This window comes from Nylanderia fulva, unplaced genomic scaffold (genome assembly GCF_048542155.1).
Source record: "Nylanderia fulva isolate GAGA-0341 unplaced genomic scaffold, ASM4854215v1 Scaffold122, whole genome shotgun sequence".
NCBI lineage: Eukaryota > Metazoa > Arthropoda > Insecta > Hymenoptera > Formicidae > Nylanderia > Nylanderia fulva.
This window is the reverse complement of record NW_028189432.1, coordinates 256,259-271,410: the sequence shown is the minus strand read 5'-3', so window position 1 is coordinate 271,410 and position 15,152 is coordinate 256,259. Positions and strand designations below refer to the sequence as shown.

The following is a 15,152-nucleotide window of genomic DNA, read 5'->3' as shown; positions in this document are numbered from 1 at the left end:
TTAATCAAAATCTTAATAAAGACAACTTTTGTAACACGTGTTAATTTTTCTTTTCGGAAGCAAAATAAATCAAAATGATCTAACAATCATATTAATCAAAATCTTAATAAAGACAACTTTTGTAACACGTGTTAATTTTATTTCAATCTTTTCGAAAGCAAAATCAAATCAAAATGAACTAACAAATCATATTAATCAAAATCTTAATAAAGACAACTTTTGTAACACGTGTTAATTTTACTCAAATCTTTTCGGAAGCAAAATAAATCAAAATGACCTAACAAATCATATTAATCAAAATCTTAATAAAGACAACTTTTGTAACACGTGTTAATTTTACTCAAATCTTTTCGGAAGCAAAATAAATCAAAATGATCTAACAAATCATATTAATCATATTATTCTTAAATTTGTCAGACAGTTTATGGTGAATCTTGAAAATTTATCAAATACTGTCCACTTCTCGTATAGATAATATATTATTATTTAAATTCTGTAGTTCTTGCAGAATACCTTTATCAACTGCTAATTTTTCTTTGTTTAATTGTAGTTTTTCTTGTTTTAGTTCCAACATTTTTTGTTTTAAGTTTTCCGATATAGAAGATTTCCTTTCTAATAAGTTCATTGCAGTCGTCATAAGTTTTGGTTTCTTTATACCTAAATAAAGGGATGTTTGTAAAAAAAACTGAAAATTTATAACTAAAACTTAAAACTTATATGTGTAAATATTAATACATTTTTTAGTTTTCGTACCTTCTGAATATTTTGTCGATGCAAGTCCCTTAGCACTTGGAGCTGTATAGATTGCCTGAGTATCTTGCTCCTATTAATTATATAAAAACATAATATGAAATCACATTCAGGATTTCTAAAAATTGCAATACTATATCATAAAAAAATGATAATACATACTAAAGCATTATCGTCGTTTTCATTAGATGATGAATCGAATACATTGGTCATAACTTTTGGTTTCTTCGTACCTAAACAAAGGAATGTAATTACAATATTTATTATACATGTAAATATTAATATATTTAATATAAATTAGATTTTTTAATACCTTTTAAATATTTTGTCGATACTAATCCCTTTGCTGAAGCTGTATAAATTGCCTGATTATCTTGCTCCTATTAATTATATAAAAATATAATATGAAATCACATCTAAGATTTCTAAAAATTGCAATACTACATCATAAAAAAATGATAATACATACTAAAGCATTATCGTCGTTTTCATTATCAGATGATAAATCAAATACAGTGTTCATAACTTTTGGTTTCTTCGTACCTAAATAAAGGAATGTAATTAAGATATTTATTATACATGTAAATATTAATTTTAATATAAATTAGATTTCTTATACCTTTTAAATATTTTGTCGATACAAGTCTCTTTGCACTTGAAGCTGCATAAATTGCCTGATTATCTTGCTCCTATTAATTATATAAAAATATAAAATGAAATTCTATCTACGATTTCCAAAACTTACAGAATTATTTATTACAAAATTGCAATATTATTTATAAAAAGAATCGTAGTACTTACTGAAACGTTATTGTCTTCAATTTCAGATGAATGGAATATTTCATTGCTAAAATTATGTAGTGCCAAATCCTGATTTGGTATTCGAGGAGAAATGGGTTGAGAACATAATATCAACTGATTTGGCATTACATCTTCAAATCCGCCTTCAGATATTCCTGATAGGCCAGTAGCGTCTGGAGTTAAAAAGTCCAATAAACTTTGTTCAATTAATGTTAATTGTAGATTTTTAGCAGGTGATCCACCACCTGTTCCCATCATATGTGTCTTCTGTTTTGCAATTTTCTTTAATGTGTTGGATTTCCAATCTCTCCACGTCTAAATAAAAAAAATAAAGATCAGTGATGAATAATAATTTAAAATACTTAAAACTCAAAAACAAATATTACATAAAATTAAATATGTTGATGTAAACTAACTCGCTACTTTATCACAGATTTTGTTACAACTATTAGATTTATATAAAACACTAATAAAATGTAATAAAATTTACCTTGGCCCATTCTTTAGCTGATTTGCACGGCCCACATCCAGCTGTATTTAATATTTTTGTTAATTTTTCCCACAGTTCATCCTATAAACGTTTAGAAATTAAAGATTGTTAAATCATATTTTTAGGAAATCTAAAATAATATTTATTACGTTATTAATCGCAATATCCATTACTTACCATTTTTCGCTTATTTTCATTATTGTATCTTATCCGCCCCCGACCGAAATCAGAATGTTTAGTCATAAAATTTAATATAATTTCTTTTTGTTTCTCTGTAACATTCATTCTTATTCACAGAGGTTATAAAGATAAAGATATCACTGAAACATATATGCATGCATATACGCTTTACGGAGTATTCACAATGGTTTGTACTCCCGTGAATCTAGGGATATCGTATTTTCACCTTGCTCATAGCCAATCGCGTGTATTTCTTCACGTGAAATGAATGTGCGAAAAGTGAGAAAAATCGACACAAATAGACAATCGATCCCCTGGTTAGTTCCGCTAGTTACATGCCGTCTCTGGGGTCCCTAGATGGCGCCTGATTGGTCGCGTGGTTAGGACTAGATAGAGATGTTTGGTTCCTAGGTAGAGGACCCCAGATCTGGCGATTTTATCTATTAATGTTAAAATAGTCAGATTAGAGCGATTAGTAAAGTATAATGATTGTTAATAATTTTATTTCTACGAGAATATGAGTAGCGCGCAATAGTTATATTGAAAAATAAAAATTTTAAAATAGACGGGACGTCACAATAGATTCTCGCAAGAAATAATGTTAGCGCGAAAAAATTAGGGTTTCGACCAATGGCAGGACGTCACACGAGATTGGATGGCTGAGTGTAAACTAGGTCAGTGTTGATGTTGATTGGTGTTTTTCTTCTCCCTCTTTTTCCTTTCTAACCTTAATATATTTGCAGTATAGCAGCGAGCAATTGTACGAACGAAAAAAATGCATATTTAAAATTGTGTAAAGAATGACAAATTGTTGGCGACAAACTGATTTATGTGCAAGCAACGATGCTTCCAAATGAGGTTAATAATAATCTCTCTCTATTTATCTCTTTCTATGCCGATGAGATATTTGTTATTAGCTGTATTGCTCTGTTGCTCTCATGTTATTTCCCCGAAGGTCCTGTTGTAGGTGAGATACTCATTCGATGTGAACGTAACGGGAGGCAGTTTGAACCATCTTCACGCACGCACGAGAAAAAATGTACTGCCTACAGTGGCTGATTCCGGTGCTGCTAATACCAAAACCTGTGAATCCGGCGCTGCTGCAAACCCACGTCATGTTCATGGCGCTTTACCTGATCGGATTCTTCCTAGAGCGTAAGCCCTGCACTATTTGCAGCCTCGTGTTCCTCGCTGCTGTCTTCCTCATTTGTTACAGCGGCATAGGCAACTGCCTGCTATGGAGCACAAATTGCGACACAGTGAGATGCGATAATGGCTAAGAATGCGCTTTATTTATTTTAGAGAATTATTTTTATCTCCTTTTTATCGATTTCCATCGTTTCTACTTCCTTGCTGTAACAGAATTTTGAAGTGAAGTCCTGTGCACAATAAAGAAAATGATAGAAATAGGAATAAATATTAAACATTAGAAACAGAAATTATATAGGAATTACTTTATTTCAAAAAATAATAGAGAAAATATTTGGAATAAACTAAATGTTAATTTTTAGGAACTATTTTATTTCAAAACACTAATCGTGTATTAGTTTATTTTGTTTTCTTGTTTTGAGAAATAAAATAATTTATAATTCCTATTTCTAATATTAAATACTTATTTTTATTTGTAACATTCTCTCTATTGTTTCTTGAAATAAAATAATTTTTATTCTTAATATTTATTGATAATTACATATGGAGCACAAATTGCGATATAATGAGATGCGATGTCTAAGATCGCTCTTCTTTCTAGAATTATTCTCCTCTCTTATTGATTTCCATTATCTCTACTTCCTATAACAGAATATCAAAGTGAGACTCTGTGCACAATAGAAAAAATATTAAGTATAGAAATAAATATTTAATATTAGAATTAGGAATAAATATTAAATATTAATAATAGAAATTAGGAATTTATTTCTTAAAACACGCTAAAAATTCTTAGATGCCATTTCAAAATAAAAAAATAATAAAATTCTTTAATGCCATTTCGAAATAAAAGACTGCGGCGGGAACTCAGAAGTTTTAATACATATTTAAAAATTAAAATTGTTAGTTTTTTTTCTTTTTTTTAATTTAATTCTCAATGCATTGTATGTTAGTAGATTTCACTTCTTTATTTTGAGAAATAAAATATAATTTCTAATTTTTCTTCCTAATATTAAATATTTATTCTTGTTCTTGACATTCTCTTAATTTTTTTAATAAAATAATATTTATTTCTTTATATATATAATAGTTTCTATTCCTAATATATTTATAAGCAATGCTGCTGGAGCACAAATTGCGACACAGTAAGATGTGATATCGCACTTTATTTATTCTAGATAATTATTTTTGTCTCTACGGATTTCCACTGTTTCTACTTCCTTTCTATAGACGACTTTTAAAATGAGGTCCTGCGCACAATAGAGAAAATGTGAGGAATTATTTTATTTAAAAAAGATACAATGTGTGGAGGAAATTTTAGGAATAGGAATGAATATTAAATATTATGAATAATAATTTTCCTAATAATTTATTATTTATTTCTACTCCTAGTATTTTTTTTATTGTGCGTAGAGCCTAGCTCTAATCGATTACTGTGCTTCATCCATAATACTATGCTAGGCAGATAGCTTTTAAATTTTTTCGGTTTATAGCTAGTTGTCAAAATTTCAGTCTATGTATTGTATTGTAATATAATGTTATATAATGTTGAACACTTTAACACATTGAATTTGTGTGTTTTAGATTATTTATAGAATTCTAAATAACAGGACTAACAAAGATATAGTTCAATGAAATTTGTACACAGATACTAGAACTATTACAATATTTAAAGGTTGTACAAACTCTAGAATTATTACAATGGTTAACAAAAGTAAAGTAAATTTAAAAAATTCTAGTGCAAAATTCTAATACTTTTACTCATCATTATATACAAAAAATAGAAGTTTTATATTTATTGCTAGATTATGCATTAATAATATATTTTTTCATATTTCTCTAACTTTTACATGCAATTCTAATGTCTTTTTATAACAATAATGATATAATGTGATTTTTTCTTTTTAGAAAGAATAGAAATTGATTTTCTTCCTTACAAATGCTTGAAAAAATAATTGTATAAAATTACAATGTACTTTATTAAAGTCTTGCTTTGCTTTGAATAATATGTAAATGAATATTGTACTACGTAATATATAATATTGTTAAATTTATTTCAATTAAAAATAATGTGTTTATATTAAAACAACATAAACATAATGTACAAAAATCATTAAAATTTAAGATATTATTCAATTAATTTTGAAAAGATATAGACAAATTAACAAAAATAGGAAAAAAATATTTATAAAATATATATTAATCAATTTTAGAACTTAAAAAAAATGATGAAACCTTTATTGAATGATTGTTATGCATTAATTGCACTGATTTTTCAAACAATTTGTCAATATTTAATATAATTTGATTTAATTGCAACTTGTGTTAACCGCTTTATGTTGCCAGGAATATAAGTTATATTTATAGTTATAAATAGAAAAGAAAAAAATTTGCCAGATTACGATATTTTAAAGAGATTTAAGTGATACAAACTCTGTGCTATAATTTATAATTCTAACTTACTCTATCTATGAATAGATATCAAACTTAGTATAAGTATTTCAGAGTATATATAATGTTACCAATGTAAATATTGACAGTTATGGTAACAAAAGAAAAAAAATATTGTCGATAATAACTTAACAAATACAAATAAACATTGAATTAAAAGTTAGTAAATATTTTATATGTATCTTTATGCTATCGAAAATCAATTATATTCCTACATATATCCTGTAAACTTATATTGACAAGTAATACTTTGATATTAAACCAAAGAACTTAATTCTTCACAGAGAATTGCGAAAAAATTTTAGGAATATTTATTAAAATTTTTAAATTGTAATCGTGTGTGTGTGTGTGTGTGTGTGTGTGTGTGTGTGTGTGCGTGCGTGCGTGCGTGTGTGTGTGTGTGTGTGACAAGAATTTGGACTATACATATAAAAATTATCTGCTGTATAAACACAAATGTAGAAAAAATTTTGAAAAATCTTAATTTACTTTAACAATTATATAAAAACATAATAAATTTACTTTACATTTAAACACAATAAATTTCCAAATATATTTGAACTTTGCTGATATTATTCTGTAATCTTTGCTTCCAACACATGTAATTTAATATATATAAATTTTAGAAAAAAATCACATGTCTCTCCTTCATGTATATAATTACTCATATATAAGAGTGTTTCAGAAGGAAAGGTACATATTTCAGGAGGTTGTAGTATGGACCTTTTTGAGTAAAAAAATTCATATTAACATGTGTCCAATTTTCAATAGGTGTGGGGTTACAGCTGTTTGAATATTAAGCATCAACGAAATCTGCCACTAATGAACAAGAGTATAAAAATGACTTATTTCTGCAAAAAACTTACAATAATTAATGAAGACCACATGAAGAACTTACTGATGAAAATACAAAAAACTTATTGGTGCTTTTATTGATGCAAAAATCCTACAAACATATTTAAATAACATAGATTTTGCATCAATAAAAGCACCAATAAGTTTTTTGTATTTTCATCAGTAAGTTCTTCGTGTGGTCTTCATTAATTATTGTAAGTTTTTTGCAGAAATGTCATTTTTATACTCTTGTTCATCTGTGAAAAATTTCGTTGATGTTTAACATTCAAACGGCTGTAACCCTACAACTATTGAAAATTGGACACATACATGTTAATATGAATATTTTGCGCGAATAACTTTTTTACTCAAAATGGTCTATACTACAATCTCCTGAAATATGTACCTTTCCTCCTGAACACCCTATATAGTATTATTATTATTTAGTCAAAGGATCATAAGAAACGTTCAATAAAATTAAAAGACGAATAATTTAAAAATAATTTTGTTTTTGGGTTCCTTCCAGTCTTGTACGATTTTGTATAAAATAATTTAAATATATTCTTTTTATAGTACATATAAGGTAAAAAATTGAAAAAAGCATTATTTGAATTAAAGGACACAATATAAAAAAACGTGATATATTTTAGAATATTTATTTAGATTCATTATATATATAAAAAGAAAGCTATTGAAGAGCTTTTCCACGACCGAAGCCACCACGGAATTCGAGGTCACCGGTACCTGCGCCTACATCAGCCTTCTTGTCACCGGCGCCTGGAGGACCACCTGGACCTCGCCTGTATCCCGCGCGATCCTCCGTTGGTCTCGAACCTTCGCTCCTGGTCGCGGCAGGTCTCGGTCTCGTGGTTTCAGACCTCGGTTGTTTCTTGAGAGTCGAGGGCACGATTTCAGGCGGTAGATGCAGGTATCCACGCAAATATTCAATACCATCATTTGTAAGGTACCAGTAGAAATGCCTCCAAGCGAATTGTTCCTTCACGTATCCTCTGGATTTTAAAGACTAAAAGATAAATAAGATAAAATGCATTAAGTCCTACAAAGTAAAAAATGTTCATAATTTTTAACAATGCGATAAGATCTTTATATAATGTATAAAAGATATTATGGATCGTTACCTGCATAGCCTTAATAACTTGAAGATTGGGAATATTTTCTAGCTCCGGATGTTTTGACGCATGATAATCTTTCTTCGCTACCATAACTCCTTCCTTGAAAAGGTATTCGTAGATAGCTACACGATTCTTTTTTGGCATCAACATTCTATATGAAAATAATGAAAATACTCTGGTATAAAATCTTTAATAATATTACTATATTTATCGTTAATAAATATTACTATATTTTATTTTGTATGTATATACTTTATATTTTTAAATATATCTTAAAATATATTAATAAATGGAAAAAAAAGTAGATAAGTTCGTAAATATAATCTTTTATGTTTTTCTTTAATAATATGATCTCTAGTATTATATTTTCCTTTGTTTTTAAAGAACGTGCTTTTAACTTTAATTCAATCACTTAAATGAGGTTATGTATATCACAAAATAATCGCACACATATTACACACAAAAAAATTATATGTCGAAATGATATTTTAAAGAGCTACACAATTATATAAATTATTTTAAAAAATTTTAAAAACCTGCAACTTATCTTATTTAAAAGAAAAATAGAACACAGGTTATACATATCTACAAATATATATATCTACAAATATATCTATAATAATAGAATTATCAAAATATAATGAAATATATTTGATTTTGGAAAAATTATGGATTTCAACAAACTTTCCACTTTTTTGTAATTCTCACGAATAAATAGGATTAAAATGGATATTACTGGAAAATCAACTTACTTGACAACTTTAGCGTACACCTCGTATCGGAAAGGACCAGTCAGTCGCGACAACACCGACATGTGCCATGCGTCGATATCTCGAATTAATCGATGTCATATGGCTACGTTCAGTAGAACGAACCGCTTATTCGCAATCGAACGTGATTGGCTCTTTTACTTTTAAGGTACCTTTTCATGTATCGCTCATCGCTCGTTTTCAGCGATATAATGTCTCTAGCGATGACGTCACGTAATCGCTAAAGACATAATTTTGTAGTTGGATTTTTCTAACTACAAACGATATTAACAAGTGTGAAAGACAACTTTGAAATTTATGAATTAAATGGATAATAAAAGTGTAACATACTCAATCTACAAAAAAATATTTAATTTAATGAAAAATTATTATTCGCTAATATACGTCGTGACGTTCGGTAAAAAGCACGGTAAATAGTTCGATTCCGTGATATGGTTCATGTCCGAACTATTCAGCTAAGAACTAGCTTGAGAACCGAACAGCTGAGTCAGACAGAGATCAACGATCCATCGCTCTGGCTTTGTCTCACCTCACCGATGCGTCTCGTGGATTCGTGTGGCCAAAGGCGAGGTTTTGTCTTTCGCGCGTAGCGTTCGCGTAATTCAAGGCTTATAATTTTTATGACGTTGACTTTGGGCAATATATCAAAAAATTATGTACATATCTTTTTACTTTGCTTTTTATTAAAATATTTTATTATTTATTTTCCAGCTCAAAAGTCATTATAATAAAGATGACTTACTAAATATTTGAGATAGAATAGAAATATTTTGCTAGTAAAGGGATAGGGCATAAAGATTTCAATTAACTATTTTCAAGAAAAATTAATTTAAACAATACATGGCAATTTTTATATTCGGTTCGGTTAAATTAATTTTCACTTTCCGGACGACTGCTCTTACCAAGTTATTTACTAACATCTACTAAAAGGCAAATGAAAAATATAGGATCGAAAGGGTCTGAATAGCTTAGTTGGTAAGAGCAGTCGCCCGGAAAGTGAAAGACGCGGGTTCGATTCCCGCTTCAGCGACTTTTCGGACCTATATTTTTCGCGCCTATTTCTCTATATGTAAATTTCGAGATTAATTTATATATGGAACTTAGTGATCTCAAACCGAGAGATACAGTTCCAAATAATTAATTTTTTATGCTTTGGCTCTGTTGGCCGATTTAAAAACATCATATTTATATTCTTAATATTGAGAGCCGATAAAAATATTTTCTTTCCAAAATCATAATATTCAATTTATGTATTTAGATGCGGCCTCAATGTGATAATTTTTCGTTTTTAAGACTAATAATAAACCAAAAAACGATAAAATTAGACCAACAATCATCAACAAACGATTACGCATCGATTAGACCGTTTTTTAATTAAAAGTAAGATTTTTCCGGCTAACTTAATGCTAATTTTTTTTTTAATTAAATAAATATATATATAACTAACAAACGTTGCAATTGGACCAACAATTACCAACGAACGATTAAAAAAAAATTTTTTTAAGTCAAAATCGACCGGTTAAGTTAATGGAGCTGTACACTTGTGGTGTGTGCGAGACTATATTACTGCAACCACTACTATGCGTCGTTTCCGAACTTCTGCTGCAACTGTAATTGACACTGTACGTCTATATTGTTCTATGTACTTGTATTTATTATTACAATCCATTTAATTAATTTTTATACACGGTTAATTATTGAGGAGAACGGAACAATCAAAAGGCAAATTTTTATTTTTGTAAAAAATGCTGCTTTGTATTGCAGTGGAGCAGGGGTAATACGCCAGTTTTCTTTCGCTCCATGAAAAGGTAGGAGGCGATAACGAACAGCTTTTCAACGCTGCTTTGTATTACGGTGGAGTGGGGGTAATATACCAGCTTTCCTTAGCTCCATGAAATTGCACCTTTAGGCAACACAAACATATATGTAATACTACTATATTGCTAACACAGGTCGAGAAACTGTAGCCAACATTACGGTGCAGACAATATATTCGTGTCTTGCTCTAAAGGACAGTTGCGCGATGTGCGCATGTGCTAAAACCGAAAGTGGGGATGAGAAATATTATATGATACTAGATCTGTTCGTTTTGGCTACACTGGTCACACTAGTTCAGAGGTTGTCTTTTTTGCTCAACATTGGAAAAAAAAGATAACCTCTGAATTAGTGTAGCTAGTGTAGCCAAAACGAACAGACCTATTGATACGCCTTTATATAAGTCACGCATGCGCAGAACGGCTAACTGTCCCGCTATACTTGTCTCTCTTCGGCGTATCTTTTTTCTCTTTTCTTCTTATGGCTGTTAGCAATATAGTAGTATTACATATATGGACACAAACTCCCGTAAGGCCGGATTCACATCTTGGCAGAAAAGCAAAAAATAGAAACGCAGAAGCCAATCAGGGGATCGATTGTCTACTTGTGTCGATTTTTCTCACTTTTCGCACATTCATTTCACGTGAAGAAATACACGCGATTGGCTATGAGCAAGATGAAAATACAATATCCCTAGATTCACGGGAGCACAAACCATATATAGTGAACATTCCGTAAAGCATATATGCATACATATATGTTTTCTACTTGATAAAAATTACGCACTCAGTGCACCAATAAGTACGATTTTACGTAAAGCAATAAAAATTTAACTAAATATAATATAAAGCATTTGGTATTTGTTGAGCATTGACTGTCCAGTTTATATAAAGTAGAAAACACTATAAGAACATTTTAATAAAATAGGAAAGATGAAGGAAAATATTTGAAAAATTAACAACTTGTAAATGTGGTGGAATTGCTGTCTTTCTCTCTTTAATTGGCGGGTATCAATAAAAGGTATCAATTCTTCTATTAGCTCCATAGTTGCAGCTTTATTTAACCTGAAATATATAAAAATTACATTAAAGATATATGAAATTATATCATAACAAGAAATTATAATTTAAAATATAGATAAATATTCAATGTGTATATATATATATATATATATATATGCAAATTATAATTTAACATATACTGCAAATGAAATTTATAATAAAAATTTATTTATACCTGTATAGTTTGACAAATGTAGTCTCTGGTGTATCAAACGGATCTAAAGTATCTTTTAATTGCCTCCTTATAATATTTTGATATTTTATTTGTTGTCTTTTATTATCATTATCGTCGTTTTTCATTATTATAACAATAAAATGATTCATCTTACATACGTAATTTTCTCGAGGTATGTGTGATATAGAGGATATTAAACAACACTATACGCACGATTTTGACGTTATTCGACACGAATTTCTTGCCGAACAGTTTCATGCGAGTTAGTTCGTATTTTCACTATGATGAACGTTACCCAATCAAGCGAGAGCTCACTTTTGTCATTTTTACCATACTTTAAAATATACAATCGATCTCCAGGGTACTTATTACGGTTCTTTGGTTGAGTTTGCTCACGAGGTGAAAATCACAAAAGTGAGAGATTCACTAGGTTGTCTACGCTTCTATTGGTCAAAATCTAGTGAATCTCTCACTTTTGTGATTTTCATCTCGTGAGCAAACTCACCCAAATAACCGTAATAGGTACCCAGAGGGTAGATTGTGTATCTTGGGTGAGTTGCTCACGAGGTAAAAATCACAAAAGTGAGGAAATTTACTAGAGTACCCACGGTTTCATTTGTCGATATCTAGTAAATCTTTTCACTTTTGTAATTTTCATCTCGTGAGCAAACTCACCCAAGATACACAATCAACCTCCTGGGTACCTATTACGGTTATTTGGGTGAGTTTGCTCACGAGATGAAAATCACAAAAGTGAGAGATTCACTAGATTTTGACCAATAGAAGCGTAGACAACCTAGTGAATCTCTCACTTTTGTGATTTTCACCTAATGAGCAAACTCACCCAAAGAACCGTAATAAGTACCCTGAGGTCGATTGTGTATCTTGGGTGAGTTTGCTCAAGAGATGAAAATTACAAAAATGAAAAGATTTACTAGATATCGACAAATGAAACCGTGGGTACTCTAGTAAATTTCCTCACTTTTGTGATTTTCACCTCGTGAGCAACTCACCCAAGATACACAATCTACCCTCTGGTCAGAGTCGGGTTTGGTGAGCATTTTTACTGAAAACATCAATAACCCTATCCTATAAAATTTTAGGGTTAGGTAAGTGGTGTTTCCACCGTAAGGGTGCGATTACATGGACGCGCGGAAACGCGGAAACGCGGAAGAGAAAGTAACTAAACTTTACTAGAGTCCCGCATTTCCGCGCGTTCCGTTCCGTCTGTTTTGATTGCCTTATATTACATGGAGCACATTTTGAGCGGAAAAGCGGAACGGGGAATTATAAAATATTAATATTTAACTATATTTATTGATTAAAATGCTTGTATTCAATAGATAAGTTGAAAAGATGAACATATTAAAAGGAATTACAATGAATTAAGTAAATATAAATTTAAAAAATTAATACAAATGTCTATTTGTCACTATACCGTTCCGCTTTTAAGAGTGCTCACTATAACTCGACTCTGACCCGATTCGAGCTCTCGGTGGAAACATAGGGTTTGTTCTTTATTACTTCACTGATGAACTAATGCAATAAGTTAAAGTGAGACAAAAATATTTTTTTTTACTCTAACTTAATAGGTTTGTTCGCGTCGCATGCCCCAACATGCTCCTTCTTACTCCACTGCGCTCGTATTGGTGCGCTCCTCGAATTGGACCAATACAAGCGCATTGAAGTAAAAAGGAGCAAGTTGGGGCATGCGACGCGAACAAACCTACTGCAACAGTCTGCACTGGTTCACGAGTGCAGCAATAAAGAACAAACCCATAGTCATGAAAAAGTGTGTGCTCCCCGATTAATTTTGTAGGGACTAACTTTACGGCTACTTTTATTTTTTTATTTTTTGAAGGACTGATCTAACAAATGTTTTTATTAATCTAACAATCACCTACAAGACGACTTACAAACGATTAAAAAGAAAATAAATTGAAAAAGTAAAAATCGGGGGGAGCCAATTCACGGAGCTTTTCAATGGGATATAGTCTATCCAGTTAGAGTATATAGATCAGTGTGATATATCGTTCAATGCATTTTCATTATGTTTAGTTTGTCAATTAATAGGAATTTTACTCATATAAGAGGAAAAAACATAAACTTAGGAAAAATAAATCCTGGTGAGTTTATATTCTATTAATTTATAAAAAGATCTATATATCTATCTATAGATCTCCCAGACAGCACACAATATTTATAATAAAGATTCAAAAATATTTATAAATATATTTTTTCAAATATTATATAAATATTTTGAAAATGTTTTATAAAAACTTTTATTTAACATATTATTAAAACATAGATTAAATATTTCATATAATATTTATGGTATGTGAAAATATATAAAATATTTATAGTAATTTTTTTGTAAATATTTTTTAATTAAATTGTCCGTTCTGTCATTTACCGCTATGTGACGTATATCTTTCTCGTATTTAATTTTTGTCGTGAGAATTAAGGCTGGCTAAAACGGAATAATTAATAAAATTAAAAATGTATTAAATCTAAGACTCCAAAACATTTATAAAATATTTATGATAAATGATAAATATTTATAAAATATTAAAATAATTATTATAAATATTCTATAAATATTTTATAAATATTCTGTGCTGGGCTATAGATGGCTATAAATAATTTTCAACCTTTGCGAAAGAACTTGAGAATATGATCCGATACAAATCTCTTTTTGCTAATTACTCAAGGAGAACAGAAAAGTCAAAATGATGTCAATTTGACGTCGTATTGACTAAATTTATGTCATTTTTTGGTCAATATGACGTCAAATTGACATTATTTTGATCTTCTGTTCTCATTGGGAAGAAAAATATAATAAACAATATATAATAATTAAATGCTCTTAAATTCAAATAAAGTATTACACATATAAAAGGCTAATAAGAGCAGAAGTAATATTACGGTTATAAAAACTAATTTATTACATTTAATCAATTTGTATTGATAGAAACAATAAAGTTTAAATTAATCTAAAATTATAAAAATAAAATCGAAAGTTAAAACAAATGAGAAAGCGAACGTTTCGATCCAATTTTTCGGATCTTCTTCAGTTTCCTCTGAGCCGTTCTACTGACATGAGGATTACACTAGCGTCACTTTTGCTACTGTTACAACTAAAATATTGTCACATCATAAATATATGATGCGATTAATATTTTTATTTTAACACCTGCCAACCTCGTAGTCAAAAAATTAGAGAGGATCGCTTCCCACAGTAACGTGAATGTGATGGCTTAGTGAGAGTCATATTAATCTTACGACGTTTTATTTCGTTTACTGATGTAACCGCGTCTAAATATGTTTATTAGACATTTATACGTTAAAAACATTTAGACTTTAGTGATTTTAATTTGCTTTTTGTACTGCGCTGAAGAAGATCCGAAAAATTGGATCAAAACGTTCGCTTTCTCATTTGTTTTAACTTTCGATTTTATTTTTATAATTTTAGATTAATTTAAACTTTATTGTGGGATCTCAAATTGAGATACAGTTCCGTTTAATTAATTTTTCGTTTCGTTTCCT

At 29.6% G+C, this 15,152-nt stretch overlaps 3 protein-coding genes across 5 annotated transcripts; 1 reads left to right on the top strand and 2 right to left on the bottom strand.

The window, feature by feature from the left end:
* Positions 1 to 251: 251 nt before the first annotated feature.
* LOC114937846 (uncharacterized) lies at positions 252 to 2,514 on the bottom strand. 2 transcript variants are annotated; one of them, XM_029311511.2, is made up of 9 exons: positions 2,219 to 2,509; positions 2,042 to 2,122; positions 1,552 to 1,866; positions 1,370 to 1,439; positions 1,220 to 1,293; positions 1,064 to 1,130; positions 913 to 983; positions 754 to 823; positions 254 to 657 (listed from the first exon to the last, which is right to left on the bottom strand). In XM_029311511.2, the coding sequence occupies exons 1-9, from the start codon at positions 2,324 to 2,326 to the stop codon at positions 446 to 448; spliced, it is 1,068 nt and encodes a 355-aa protein (XP_029167344.2). In that variant the 5' UTR covers positions 2,327 to 2,509; the 3' UTR covers positions 254 to 445. The 2 variants fall into 2 exon arrangements, with proteins under 2 accessions (XP_029167346.2, XP_029167344.2); XM_029311513.2 differs by lacking the exons at positions 1,064 to 1,130; positions 1,220 to 1,293 and having other exon boundaries at positions 252 to 657; positions 2,219 to 2,514.
* Positions 2,515 to 2,931: 417 nt separating this feature from the next.
* Positions 2,932 to 6,379, top strand: bc10 (BLCAP apoptosis inducing factor bc10). Of its 2 annotated transcripts, none has more exons than XM_029316194.2 (2): positions 2,932 to 3,079; positions 3,189 to 6,379. In XM_029316194.2, exon 2 carries the CDS (start codon positions 3,259 to 3,261, stop codon positions 3,499 to 3,501), a length of 243 nt encoding a protein of 80 aa, XP_029172027.1. In that variant the 5' UTR covers positions 2,932 to 3,079; positions 3,189 to 3,258; the 3' UTR covers positions 3,502 to 6,379. The 2 variants fall into 2 exon arrangements, with proteins under 2 accessions (XP_029172027.1, XP_029172026.1); XM_029316193.2 differs by having other exon boundaries at positions 3,177 to 6,379.
* A 913-nt stretch (positions 6,380 to 7,292) lies between these two features.
* On the bottom strand, positions 7,293 to 8,622 carry LOC114941263 (small ribosomal subunit protein eS10). The gene is made up of 3 exons (XM_029316187.2): positions 8,538 to 8,622; positions 7,792 to 7,936; positions 7,293 to 7,676 (listed from the first exon to the last, which is right to left on the bottom strand). Exons 1-3 carry the CDS (start codon positions 8,597 to 8,599, stop codon positions 7,341 to 7,343), a joined length of 543 nt encoding a protein of 180 aa, XP_029172020.1. The 5' UTR covers positions 8,600 to 8,622; the 3' UTR covers positions 7,293 to 7,340.
* Between the last annotated feature and the right edge of the window lie 6,530 nt (positions 8,623 to 15,152).